The 15349-nt window shown below is 36.4% G+C and overlaps 2 protein-coding genes across 3 annotated transcripts in view; one reads left to right on the forward strand and one right to left on the reverse strand.

Annotated features, from left to right (window-relative positions):
* The window catches only part of LOC123561329 (COP9 signalosome complex subunit 5-like), a 36628-nt gene extending 28017 nt beyond the window's left edge, over positions 1 to 8611 (reverse strand). Inside the window, exon 1 of the mRNA XM_045353626.2 lies at positions 8449 to 8611. Within this exon, the coding sequence (XP_045209561.1) occupies positions 8449 to 8582 (134 nt within the window). The 5' untranslated portion in view covers positions 8583 to 8611. The remainder of the gene's footprint in view (positions 1 to 8448) is intronic.
* A 6264-nt stretch (positions 8612 to 14875) lies between these two features.
* LOC123561328 (heterogeneous nuclear ribonucleoprotein A2 homolog 1-like) overlaps positions 14876 to 15349 on the forward strand; it is a 192476-nt gene continuing 192002 nt past the window's right edge. For both annotated transcript variants that reach the window (XR_008372846.1, XM_045353624.2), the window contains exon 1: positions 14876 to 14912. Coding sequence is in view for 1 of the 2 variants with exons in the window: in XM_045353624.2 (XP_045209559.2) it covers positions 14886 to 14912 (27 nt within the window). In the remaining variant the exon portion in view is untranslated. The remainder of the gene's footprint in view (positions 14913 to 15349) is intronic.

The following is a 15349-nucleotide window of genomic DNA, read 5'->3' on the forward strand; positions in this document are numbered from 1 at the left end:
GAGGTCACAAGGTTTTTCTATTATTTGACCTACTGACCTAATTTTTGAAGGCACGTGACCCAGTTTCGAACTCGATCTAGATATCATCAAGGTGAACGTTCTGACCAATTTTCATGAAGATCTTGTGAAATATATGGCCTCTAGAAAGGTCACAAGGTTTTTCTATTATTTGACCTACTGACCTAGTTTTTGAAGGCACATGACCCAGTTTCGAACTTGATCTAGATATCATCAAGGTGAACGTTCTGACCAATTTTCATGAAGATCTTGTGAAATATATGGCCTCTAGAGAGGTCACAAGGTTTTTCTATTTTTAGACCTACTGACCTAGTTTTTGACCGCACGTAACCCAGTTTACACTTGACCTAGATATCATCAAGGTGAACATTCTGACCAATTTTCATGAAGATCCATTGAAAATTATGGCCTCTAGAGAGGTCACAAGGTTTTTCTATTTTTAGACCTACTGACCTAGTTTTTGATGGCACGTGACCCAGTTTCGAACTTGACCTAGAATTTACCAAGATAAACATTCTGACCCATTTTCATAAAGATCCCATGAAAAATGTGACCTCTAGAGATGTCACAAGGAAAAGTTTACGGACTGACGCACGCACGCACGGACGACGGACACCGCGCGATCACAAAAGCTCACCTTGTCACTTTGTGACAGGTGAGCTAAAAATCGGGTTTCTTTATCTTTTATTAATTCACATTTTTCTTTACGAAGTTTAACAGAATATATCATTTATTAGGAAGCACAACAATTCAAACAAATAAAGCAAAGAATGATTTACACTAGAAAGAAAAAAATATTTTGCTATGTTGCGTTCTCATATTATGCTTATTTTCATAGATTTTATTTCCATTTGATTTCTTTTTTTATTTCTTATTCATAACAAGTACATAGACGCAAACGATACCAACAATTGAAGTTTATTTACACAAAATACAGACAATTCACTTGAAGACAGACGTTCTATAAATCTTCATGTAATAATCACACACATAACGTGACAAATACACGTGCAGTTGTTGAAACTAAACAGTATATTCTATTTCATATTTTGTTGCTGTTCCCTTTAGTCTATTACACTGATCCAAATTTTATGAAAAAGATCACATACATTACAACGAATATGCAAATATTACGAATATGTAAATATCTTGATCTTGCCGAAAATAATACAGAATGATGAATAAATCATTCTTGTCAGTAATTAGTACATATATGAATTATATAATGAACACAAAATTATTCCTGTAAGCATTATGGATAAGCAGGTTTTTGTTTAATATGAGGCTATATAAATATATGACATTTAATGCTAATGAAATTATGTTTACAAAATAATTATAAAATTGTAAGTTTTTGCTCCCACGGCTCGTACTCAGCACTCAAAACAATTATTAACACAGATGTATGTTACATTTATAATTTCTTGAAAGAAATGTCGTGATATAATTCGATTAATTTTTTATTTCAGACATGTAGAATGCATCTAAATGTTTAAACGGGTAATTACTTTGTTTACTTTAAGTGAATATCCCTGCTTTCTATCCCGAACAAAAACTTTAATTTCGATATTCTATATTGTAAATTATATTTCAAAATCCATTATTCAGCCAAAATAGTTGTCAGAGTTATGTACTCTTGTCTACAGATGGAAATCATGATGATAAAGTTTAAAAGCCATATGTCAAATAGTTTTGACAAAACGTGGACTTGTATGAAATCAGAACCAATTTACAAGTCAAAAAAGGGCAATAATTCAGCCAAAATATATGACAGAGTTATGTACTCTTTCCTACAGATAGAGACTATTATACTGAACAAGTGATAAAAGTTTCAAAGCCATATGTCAAACACTTTACACAAAATATGAACTGGTACGAAAAACTTAACCAAGATTTCTAAGTCAAAAGGGGCCATAATTCAGCCAAAATCCTTGATGAAGTTATGTACTCTTGCCTATAACTGGACATGGTGATGGTAAACAGGTGTTGAAAGTTTCAAAACTTTATCTTCAAAGACTTTGTCAAAATATGAACTGGTACGAAAAACTTAACCATGATTTCTAAGTCAAAAGGGGCCATAATTCAGCCAAAATCCCTGATGGAGTTATGTGCTCTTGCCTATATACATGGCCATGGTGATGGTAAACAAGTGTTGAAAGTTTCAAAACTTTATCTCAAAAGACTTTGTCAAAATGTGGACTGGTACGAAAAACTTAACCAAGATTTCTAAGTCAAAAGGGGCCATAATTCAGCCAAAATCCTTGATGGAGTTATGTGCTCTTGCCTATAACTGGCCATGGTGATGGTAAACAAGTGTTAAAAGTTTCAAAGCTTTATCTCAAAAGACTTTGTCAAAATATGAACTGGTACAAAAAACTTAACCAAGATTTCTAAGTTGAAAGGGGCCATAATTCAGCCAAAATCCTTGACGCAGTTATGTACTCTTGCCTATAACTGGACATGGTGATGGTAAACACGTGTTGAAAGTTTCGAAGCTTTATCTCAAAAGACTTTGTCAAAATATGAACTGGTACGAAAAACTTAACCATGATTTCTAAGTCAAAAGGGGCCATAATTCAGCCAAAATCCCTGATGGAGTTATGTGCTCTTGCCTATAACTGGCCATGGTGATGGTAAACAAGTGTTGAAAGTTTCAAAGCTTTACCTCAAAAGACTTTGTCAAAATGTGGACTGGTACGAAAAACTTAACCAAGGTGTGACGCCGACGCCTTGGTGAGTAGGAAAGCTCTACTTATTCTTCGAATAGTCGAGCTAAAAACTATTAATTTTAACCAGTAACTTACCTCTTAAATAGTTATCAAATTCCATGCAAACTGTGAATGAAGATTAATCGTTAGGGTGTTAAATAACGTAATCATATCAAAGTAATTGTTAGTATAAGTTAACAACAGATGTTTGCAACAAACATGCAAAACTGCAAAAGTAAATTCTAAATAAAACAACTGAATTTACAGGTTTTATTGTTTATTAAGCACTGTCTCATCGTATACGCTTCGTGTCAAGTGCTGTACCTGCAAAATACGAAATTACCTTGCAGACGAACATTGAAACTGAAAAATTACGATGATATTTTGTTTTGTTAACATATTACATATTTCTTTTAATTTTTGAATAAAACAAAATGAAAAAGAGCATATTTTAAAACAATATTATGAACACCGCAATTCGCCGCGATTTTACCGCGAAACAGCGTGTTCGCAAGCACCATGTCCGGATATGCTGTTCACTGCGATTTGCGGTGAAATCACCCAGCTGGGTGGTCAAATTTCTTTGAACACGCTGGTCTGGTATCGCGGTGATGGGTGTCCATTGGAACTTTTCACTTTGGACTTACTGTAATTTAATGATCCTTTATAATACAGTTTATTAAAGCTGGTTCCCTTGACTTACATGTTTATATCTGATATGTATATATAGAGCCGGCTACCAAGACCTTTAGTTGGAACTGGCTATGTAGACCTTTGGTCTAAGTAGCCAGTAACTGCCCCATGGAAGGCATTTTGTCCCAAGAAAGAACCCCTTGTACAGACCGTTTCCAGAATCCCTCTCGGACAGACCCCCTTGGACAAGACTATGGAAGGCTTTTTTGCCCGAAAAGACCCCCTTGGACAAACCATTTCCAGAACCCCCATGGAAGGCATTTTGTCCCAAAAAAAGATCCCCTTGGACAAACCGTTCCCAGACCAAACTTGGACAGACCCCCCTGGACAAGACTATGGAAGGCAATTTTGCCCAGAAAGACCCCCTTAGAACAAACTCTTTCGAAAACCCCCCTGGACAAGATGATGGAAGGCTTTTTTGCCCGAAAAGACCCCCTTGGACAAGACTATATGGAAGGCATTTTTGCCCAAAAAAGTCCCCCTTGGACAAACTCTTTCGAGAACCCCCATTGGACAGACCCCCCCTGGACAAGACTATGGAAGGCATTTTTGCCCTAAATGATCCCCTTGGACAAACTCTTTCCAGAACCCCCCTTGGACAGACCCCCCCCCCCGGGATAACACTATGGAAGGCATTTTGCCCGAAAAGACCCCCTTGGACAAACCATTTCCAGACCCCCACTGGACAACTGTCAGGGAAAAGCCCCCTTGGACAAAAAAAGTGCCTTCCATGGGGTGGGGGGGAGTCAGATATCGTCGAACCACCTTATTTTACGCACACCTGTTTCGACGCCATTTTTGTTTTGACCTCGTTTCCGATTAACTTGGGGTTTCCGTTGACGTAGTTACTCTGTGTGATGACAGAAAACATCATGGTCAATTTTACCGCTAAAGCTTATGGACAGTTCGGATATGAAGGTATCATCAACTTACATTTAACGTGTACATGATTTTTAATGTTTTTACTAATGCAAATTTTCATCTTTTATAAAAACGTCCATGTGGAAGCCTAGATTAAAAAAAGAAATGGAAATTTTGTTGTACGTCTGCAGCTGACTTTGGTGCTATCCAGGTCACATAACTGCCACGTGACATTATGTAGCCGAACTATTTTATGCACTGTTTTGGAAGGTGTACGCAATATATCTTAATGCAAGCATTACTGCACACTTCAATTTTTTTTCTCTTGTCAAGTAGGCTGCGAACACTGGATCCATCTAAAAATTAGTATAAAACAAAATGTGCCAAATTCCTTTGTAAACACTGCAGTCCAGAAGCATGAAAGAAAAAACAACAGACACATGTGAATTAAAAAAGCTGAGTGACTATGTTCTTGGCCCCTTATATTCATGAATGCTTAAATGTTTTCAGATTTTATTTTATCATATGCCATGAATATTGATTATCTACTTGCATCTACTTTTGTGTCAAGTTTTAATACATCATCCATGAGGGTTATGGTATAACACATTACGTACAGTGACTGCACAAATATTTAAGCCAATCAAAAGCTTCGTAACAAGTATCATGTAAGATGCGTTGAAATAGGCGTGTCAGAAAAAAGGATGGTCGACCACACTATCGTAGCGGGTCCTGTTTTGACGATGACCTATTTTGATGCCATCTTTGTTTTCTTTCCTGATTGCACAAGCGACATCGCTGACGTCACTTACTATACACATTACTATAGTACACACGTATATCTATCGCTTCCGAAAATTATGTGGAAAGTGAGGGATGCAAAGGTAAGAATTATCAAATTTGATCTAATCCATTAGATTTTTACCTGTTTTAGATAATGCAAAAATTTCTTGAACTTTTAAAGCTATTTTCTTTGCAAAAAAGAGCGTGGGAAAATCCATGGCCTCCGTCTGCTACGCTCATTGTTTTCTTCATTTGGTCACGTGACAGTCATGTGACAAGCTAGTCTATTTTTGTATTTTTTTTCACTCTTAAGCATATGGTACGCGCTATGTCTGTTAAGTGCGTTATAATACTAAACAGACATAGCGCGTACCATATGCTTAAGAGTGAAAAAAAATACAAAAATAGACTAGACCTCTCAACAAATATGGCTGCTTTCATGCATGGTTGAATATGTCAGCTCAATGAAAAAAAAATAGATAATTTGGCTAGATTGTAATATCTTTCTTTAGTTCAAGGTTTGTTAAATCTGATTAAGACATTTTATTAATTGAAATTAGGTATTAGCACTGTAAGGCGACAAATAATTCCTTAAGGGCGTCAAAACTGGTCACGCGTGGATAGTTGTTGTTTACCTTTTGATGGTGCCCCTTTTGATTTCTGACAGTCAGTTGTTTAGAATAAGATGTCATTGGTATGTTTCAATGCATAAAAGGTTAGTGCACATGCACCATCTAATAGAGTCACGTATGTTACTGAATAAAAAAGCGTGGTAATGTTGCCTGTTATGTGTGTCGAAACTGGTGAGTCTGGGATATTATCCCCAATTCCTGTATCTTCCTGCCTTCCTATATCTTCGTGCCTCTGTCATTTACACGCGCTCCTAGTTCTTGCAAAAGCTCTGACGTCACTAAATTGTGTTAACATAATAAGCACATGGTATTTTCGTAAACAAAGAAGGCAAAATGCATAAAAAACATGTAGTTTGCCTTTAATCCACATTAATTAAATATCTATCTTTAAAAAGGTGTAGTTGCTTACAAAGAAACCAAGTACAATGCAATTATTTTTAAAATATCCAAATTTTCATTTCCAAAACTTATGAAAGTTTCATTCCAAGGTCATTGCCGATTCTCCTAACCTAATTTCATCGAAGGGGAAAATTTCCATGCTTGAATGACATAAGTGACCCATTTAACACAAGTGGCACGATGATATAGGAAAATGGCAGCCATGACTTAGGTTGCACACATGGTAGAAACATCTTGAGATTTCACAATGACTGTTTAGGATATCCAAACAAAAAAGTTTGCATGATAAAGATAAAAGGTTTATCTTCAATATCATATATACATTTTTGAATGTATTTTGCCTAACTTTGGGATTTAAATGGGGGAATACGTAGGGGGCACGAAGATACAGGAAAAGGGCATATCTGGAATGGCAGTGGCTACGATTACGGTACCGTAATCCTAGCCTCCGGTTCTAGGATTACGGAAGTTCCGTATTCCTAGACAACCCTATGAGGATAGGCTAGGATTACGGAAGTATTTAACCCTTAGCCTGCTGCAGGCAAATTTAACAGCCTTTGCAAACAGCTTGGAACCAGATCAGACGCCGATTAAATCAGCGTCTGATCAGGTTCCAAGCTGTTTGCTACTCTGACAATATTTATTCCATTTTTGGAGCAAATTGAATGAACTTTACAATTTTAGCAGACGACATTTCCAGCAGACGACAATTTATCTAGCATGCTAAAGGTTAAGAGGCATCAAATATATGTTAGGTTATGCATAAATGACGTTGTAAACTTACTTATTTCACTATTATTTCGTGCTATCTATCCGCTGTTTTGGGTTAGAATAATCTTAATGGTGGCGCGAGAAAATTTTATAGAATTATCTATGTTTCGTATATACCTGCATTTTTTTTTTCATCAAATCAACACAAATGCTCTTTAATAAAATACAATACGGTTATAAATAAAAAAATCAAGTATAGAATATTTTTTTAAACCTAACTTTGACACTCATATTTCTATAATATTTCCGCGCGCCACCATTAATATAGCGTTTAAGATTATACTAACCCAAAATGGCGGATAGATAACACGAAAAAATAAGGCAGGCATGAAAAATCGCTATTGTAATTAAGTGAAATAAGAAGTTTTCAGCATCATTTATGCATTTATAAACTAATATATATTTGATGCCTCTTAAATACTTCCGTAATCCTTGCCTATTCTCATAGGGTTGTCTAGGAATACGGAACTTCCGTAATCCTAGAACCGGAGGCTAGGATTTCGGTACCGTAATGGTAGCCACTGCCATCTGGAATAGCCCAATTTCATAACAAATATTTTATAATTATAAATAATTACACTTTGAACAGTCACGAAATTCATATTTTCGGAGTTGTAAGTATTTCTATCTTGACAGGCATGACAGTGTCTACGTCCCTTTAAAGGGTTAGACATGCAGGGTTTTCCCGGACGCAGGTTTTCTGCGTCCCTGACGCGCTTTTACTGCTTTGAACTCGCATTTTTAGTGCCTCTGCGTCCCACTGGACCCGCAAAATCGGTCACGAAACTCCTTTGCACTGAAGCCTCCTTTGCGCAGATACTCATGTAAAATGCGCAGTTTTTTACCACCTGGACCAACACGGAATCGTGGGTGCTGATTATACACAGGTATAGACGATTTTCCAACTTCGAAACAAGTTTTGTTATCGATGTTCGCCATTTTGGTAAAGGGAAACTACTCTCCGCGCTAACTGTCACCGCTAAAATCTAAGATTGCCGTTACGTTCCGTAAAAGATCCAATGGTTTATTTTTTTATTAAACAACATTAATTTCATATAAATTTAAGTATTTTGATGAAAAAATATTAATAAATCACAGAAATTATGATACTTATTAAGGATCGAGTATTATCTTTAACCGAGATAAAACTGTGAACAACATAATTGACACGAGGTGACACGTTAATTGCCGGTAATTACTGGTTATTTAATCATAACAAAAAGACTATCACACCTTTTGTACTCAGTCTGAATTGAGAAGCTCATGCCATTTTGAAAGATACCATTCCGAAATATTGAATCAACTGCTATCTAAATTAAAAAGATACAAGTAAGTTCATTCGGTTTTAGGGTAAATTTTTATAGTAATAATGTCCATTTTCAAGATCAATAATTTGTGGACCCACAAAAATTATTAGGGACCCTTAAATTAGCAGCCATGGGAGTCCATGGACTCCCAAATAAAAAACCCGAGGGAAAACCCTGGACATGAAAAGGAATACAGATTTTGGCTAAAATTCGAATGTCCGAAAATCATTGTAGTTTCGGTGAAACGAAATAGATTATGAGAAAAAACGTTTGTACTCTTTGTCCCATGGTTTTGCTGTCAAGATGTCTTGTTGCTGCTTCTTGTCGTAACGGTATATTTCATCAACAGAGCTTATATTTTCCATATTATTGCTCATTTCCCAAGTTTTCATCGCATTTTTGGAATCCATCTTTAATTACCTCCCTTGAGAAGGGTTTAGGTTATAGAGACCTAAATATTATTCCCTGTAAGACTGAACACCACTAAATCTGGCAGGTCCTTCTTTGTGACAAATTTAGGTCGTCTTTATATATCTTTATTGAACATCACTTTTTCCTACACCTATTTTTCATGAAAGTTCTATCATAAATTAACGTAAAATTGTAAAGAAAATAGGGGGTCTAATAGTTTCTAGTGAAATGCCAGTCAGTTGCAATGCATGCAATGCAATATATATATATATATATAAACAGGAAAACATAAGCTATGTATAGCTATTTACTGACATGCGGTCTGCTACCCTAAACATGAACTCATTGAAATGATGGTGGTGGTTTTGGTGACGGACGTGTATTTTGTTGGCTGAGGAAAAAAATTTAACTTTTATGAACTTTTAACAGTTTTATAAGCTTTTAATAGTGGTTTTAAGTGATTCGTAAACTTTACGAAGGATTGTGTTCGTGAAATTGTACAAAGAAATAAGAACTTCACTGCAATGAAAAATAAGTATGGTAAAAGTAGAAACGGTGACATTCGTGGTCCTAAGTAAATTGTGTATCCAGAATAGAAATAAACTATCCCATTAACTGTGTATTATTAAAGAAAAAATTTAACTGTTCCTCAAAAAGTGTATATACCGTTCAGACTGTTGTAAGGTGTACATGACATTCTATTTTGGTGGAGGGATTATACGACGTCTACACAGTAGACGGTTCTCCTATACTGGAGGTGAAGACTTGGATACAGATACAGATACATGGCGCATATTTGCTCTTGTCCGCACAATAAACCCCTACTATCCGTTTCGATCTGCAAAAATTGCCATATGGGGTGTATAAACATGAAAGCCATCTTATTTCATGCAGTGTGTTCTAGCAGTGAAAAAGCGTGATTAAAGAACTCGTTCTACACGAATTTGCGCAAAAATGGGAAAATTAGGATCTGTTTACTTTGGACTCATTAGTAAAGTTTTACAAAATAAGGGCTCACACAGTTGCAGTCGACCAATCGCATCTTATCCTAACTAGATACCTAAATTACTTAATCCCCCAGTTTCACACTCAGTACTTTTCTAACTTCTACTTCCCAAGGACCATCCGACTTTGGAACTCCCTACCAGTCTATGTCAAATTCAGCCCCAGCCTTAGTATCTTTAGAGAGAGGCTGGTGGTGGTCAACGCTTATGCCCTATTTTAACTGTAGCATACTGTCTTTTTAGCTCTTATTCTCTTAATATTTGTAACATATTCATTTCTTTAGGTTAGAGAACACCAATTGTTTTCCCATAAACTTCCATTATAACATTATGGCGTGTACGGCCTTCCATAAATCGAAACATTTTTTTCAAGAACTATCTTTGTTCCGTCAAAATATTGGACAAAAAACAAATGAATAGTGATACGTTATTTAAGTAATTTTCGTGTGAATGAGATGACTCCCTGTTTACATCGTTGTCATGGCGGGAGATATTCATTTGATAAAACTTTTTTTTAATACACATAAAACATAGCAAATTTTGTCAAAATGTATAATGTAATACTGTAAATGCAGTAAAAATATTCCATTTTGAAAAAAATAATCACTTCTCGGGTTTGTTTACATGACTGACCAATCAGAACGCACAGACGCTACCTTATTCCCAGGTATAAACTTACCTCATTCCCAGGAAGTTCCCTGTACGTTTTTGTATCGGTGGTCTCTGACCTTTTACAACTGTTACTCTGACAGCGCCGCCCGGCCAGTGATAGCCGGAAATCGACAGTTGGGTGAAAGATGTCGATGACTTCTTTCGACTACACCAAGGAAGCACATTTTCGACCGAATTACTGACCTTATTCCTATAAGAAATATTTCTTATCAAATTTCATAACTTTTTCAGATCTGTTTTCACAACAGAAACAGACGCATCTCTGCAAAATATGGTCAAAATTCAGAATTTTTCAAATTTCATAATTATTTTGCATTGGAAACACCATTTTATAGCATATACAACAGATTTGTGACTATTAAGACTAAACGTGATGTGTTCAGAGAAAAGTCTTATTTCAGCCCTTAAAGGTTGAAGGTCAACTTCAGGTCCCCAGATCATTAGAAAGTATCATTGGCCTTGACAGTAACAATCCTGATCAAAGTTCATTCTCTACAAAAAATCATTCTCACCAATTAAAAAATCAGTCAAGACCCACAAAGTATTGCAACGCTATTATTCACGAAAAACAAGGATTTATATCAAGTAGAGAATGCCACGTTACAAAAACGCAGCCTCTCCAAAAAGAAACTCACAGAACGCAGATGTGCACGTACACTACCAACACACACACACACACACACACACACACACGCACGCACGCACGCACGCACGCACGCACGCACGCACACGCACACACGCACACACACACAAAGCAAACACACATGACAAAACGAACAAATAAAGGAACACAATGGGACACTGCCTTGGAACGGTCAGTAGCAAAAACACCAATTGGGAGCTTAAACCGGTTAATGGTGCACACACAACCTCACTATTACCCCCACCATGTTCCAAAATCACGAGGCATTTGTGTTTTAACCTGATTTTACCACTCTTGTCTGTATACCTTACACTTTTAATTGTTTTTCAGTCTCACCTCGACATACCACTTTCGATACTTTTGTAAAAGTCGTTCTCTTGCACTGACTGTGTGTCTGTTAACAAAACCCATGTAGATTTCCGTTGGCAGTATTGTATTGTTCAGTTAACATCCGCCTTTTGCATAGGCGCACCCTCTTGAGAGGTAGCTAGTTTTTCCTTTTTTATATGAGCTGTGCTCACTAAGTACTATTATTTACAAGTGTCTGACAGGTGCAGACTAGTTGAAGAGACAAACAAGATACAAGATACAAGAAGCTTTATTTTACGTCAGATACGATATAACAAGTTAACATTAGCTCATGAGCTATTTTCCCAGGAACATATATAATACAGAGATTGACAATGATAAAGCAGCTAAAAAGGAAAACATAATAATTGCTTTAAGCATGTTTAAACATATATATGTTGAGTAAGATATTGAGAGATTTATATTAAAACAAGTAATTTCTATGAAAGATTTAAGGTATACATAAGACAAATTAGCAACAGTATTAAATAAATTTCATAAAGACATAAAATAATAGTAATTATTAATATAGCTATTATAATAATTCTAAGACATATTTAAATAACAAATATAACAAATGTATAGAACATAAAAATAGTAAGTATTAAAACTATATAACGGTGGATTAGCACATAGAAACAATGACTAACTTATAGCTAAAACAAACATATTTACAGTTACATGCTAAGAAAATAACAACGCACTAAAAAAGAAGCAAACAAAATAAAGAACACAAACACAGTGAACACATAGTGACGTACTCCAAAGTGACCAGAACACCTGGCTCTTACTGACGTTTGAATGTCTTATCTGCCCAACCAGTCTACTCGTCCAGTTGACAACAGATAGGCTTCTCTACGGAAATAGAAAAAAGCACAAAGGGCAAAAGTGTGTGATCACCCGGAGTATACAAAAAAGCTTATTTAGATAAGAAAAAACAGATTTTTTTACGGTTTTTACAGGTTTGCTGTATATAGTTTGGTATCATGTGTACATACAGTGAATCTAACAAACCATACAACTACCGGTAATGTTTACATCGGAAACAGATGCAGCATGTATAGAACATTAAAACGCCGGCCTTTTAAGCTGTACGGCCTGTCCACACGCGCATTACTGCCAACATTTAATGCCTACACAATGCTGCAGTTATGGTAGGATGGCGATACCTGTAGTACACAATGAAAGTTTCTATCTTAATCATGCAGATAGAGAAAATTACATTATGCATAAACTATTTAAGCAGATAGACAAAAAAGCAACTGATATGCTAACACTCATGCGAGATGGCTTAGAGAAATATTTAACAAAAGCAACATAAAAAGCATAACAAAGATACAGACACAGGTTGAATAAGCACAAGCAGGACAACAAAAGGCAATCAGACTGGCTAGCTACACATAGCACACATACACTTGGGGCCTGTCCAGGTGCGGACCAGCCTGACAAAGTCTTTATACTTATCCACATGTACGCATGTCATTTGGCAGGCTGTTTCACACCCTGACGGCCTCAAAGCGGAAAGATTTTTTACCATACCTAGTTGTCCTCACGTACGGATGTTCCAGTATGTTTGTGTATCTGAAATCTTAATTAGAATTTTTAACATTAACAAGAGACTGAAGATAATCCGGGGATAGATCATTTATACATTTGAAAGTTTCAATTGCTATTGCACGTAACCTGTCAAGATGTAGTGATGACATATTTACTTTTGTTAATAGGGTATCATAAGAGGATTCAAAATAGCTTTTCTATTTTTTCTGTATTGGTTTTAGTGCAGAAATGCCAAATAAGTGGGCAGTAACTGAAATCTGACCTGATAAAAGACTTAAAGATAACCAATCTTGTATTTTGGTTTAAAAACTTGCTTAGTCGCTGTAACACATTTAGTTGTTTCGCAGCTTTTTTGCATAAGTTTGTAACCTGTTGGTCAAAACTGAGTTGATAATCTAAATCTATACCCAGGAACTTGACCTCATTTTCACATATAATTTCATTATTTCCTATCTGAAAGGATTTGACCTCTTTGTTTGTTCTGGCTCCTAAGCAGATGGACTGAAACTTTTCGGGGTTGGCTTGCATTTGGTATATATTGAACCAGTGTATAAGGGATTTACTTTCTGACTCAATAGTATCTTTAAAGGTTTTGAGATTTGGGTGACTATAAGATAAGGTGTTATCATCTGCATAGTTATACAGTGTGGATTTGTTAACGAAATAAAAGATATTGAAAACCAGGGCCCAAGTATCGATCCTTGGGGCACTCCCTTAATAATTTGTAGCCAACCGCTTGTAAAACTATTTATTTTAACCATTTGAAACCTGTTTGAAAGATAGCCCGCCCGCTTAGCTCAGTAGGTAAGAGCGTTGGTCTACGGATCGCGGGTCGCGAGTTCGATCCTCGGGTGGGGCGCATGTTCTCTGTGACTATTTGATAAACGACATTGTGTCTGAAATCATTAGTCCTCCACCTCTGATAATTCATGTGGGGAAGTTGGCAGTTACTTGCGGAGAACAGGTTTGTACTGGTACAGAATCCAGCAACACTGGTTAGGTTAACTGCCCGCCGTTACATGACTGAAATACTGTTGAAAAACGGCGTTAAGCCCAAAACAAACAAAACAAACAAACTGTTTGAAAGATAGTTCAACATAAGTTTGCATGCATTTTCTGTTAACTCATATGCTTTTAGTTTGGCAATAATTAGATTGTGAGGTAGACAATCAAAAGCCTTCGACAGGTCCATTAGCACTGCTCCTACATATTTGTTTTTATCAAGGGCCTTCTTCCAGTCTTCTACAAGACGGAGTAAGGTTGTTTGACAACCATATGATGACCTAAAAGCTGATAGAAATGGATGGAATATTTTGTTAAAATGTTCATTTGATTGGTCCCTAATTATTCTTTCATAAATTTTGGACATGGTAGGTAGGATGCTTACAGGTCTGTAATTCTTTTCTATGAAAGGGTCATCTTTTTTATAAATTGGGGTAACCCGAGCCTGTTTTAGCTTGTTTGGAAATTGACCTTTATCTATGATACAGTTTGCTAAATTGGAAATTGGTGCTGCAAGGCTATTTTGACCTGCTTTAATTATCTTTGGAGGAATTGAGTCAACACCAGTTGCCTTTTTGGGCTTTAAGTTCCTGATATATTTGTTTATGCATTTTTCGGTGACATGGGAGAAATTAAAATCTGTTGAGTGGACGTTACTTAGTATTGCATTGATGCTAGGATGCTCCATATTAACTGGTGTGTTACAGGTATTCAGATACAAGGGAATCCGGGTACTAGTCAAAATATTTCGACGTTCAGATTGTTTCAAAATTAAAAATGATCTCAATATTTCCTAGGATCGCGTCAAATTAGTTGGACTAATCTGAGTACCAGACCCCTCTTTTTTAGACCCCTTGGTTCTTTAACATGCCCGGTGTATAGCACCGATTCACGCAAGAATTGTCTGGGTTTCTGACCAGTACACCTCTAGTTTCTGAAAATTCCTGAGGCTTCTGTCGGGGATCGAACCCCGAACCTCTGGATTGGAAAGCCAGCGTTCAAACCATTGAGCTAATCCGTCCACCCAGCGGATTTTGCAGTACGATATGGTACGGCGCGGAATGGAGTATAGCGACATGGGTTTTACAAAGATGGCTGACGAGGTGTGTGTCGCGTCTTTTTATTTTCTCCTTTATTTCTATTGTCTTTTTGATATTTGAATAAAGATTTCACATCATAAACTATTTTAAGGCAAATGTATCTTTATGCTTGAACATTTCAGTACGGTATATAGTCACACGAGACATTGTCTATTGGTTTTTGTGCTTACCAAGCAAAGGAACACTCCGAACAGGTCCCAGCAAAGTAACAAATTAGCTATATATCTAAATCTAGGTATATATAGCTAGAAATAGCTATAAAACCAATAACAATAATGCAAAATATGTCAAAATAAAATGCAAAGCAGTCATAATCGCGTCCAAATGGTTTATAACATGAAAGAGAATAACATAAACTGACAAAGGAAGTGTCTAGCCATCCGGTAATCAGATGCTTAGCCTGCGTTCTAGCCGTCCACTTATTGGACAGCTAGCAAATC

The sequence above is a fragment of the Mercenaria mercenaria genome, chromosome 10 (genome assembly GCF_021730395.1).
Source record: "Mercenaria mercenaria strain notata chromosome 10, MADL_Memer_1, whole genome shotgun sequence".
Classification (NCBI taxonomy): Eukaryota; Metazoa; Mollusca; class Bivalvia; order Venerida; family Veneridae; genus Mercenaria; species Mercenaria mercenaria.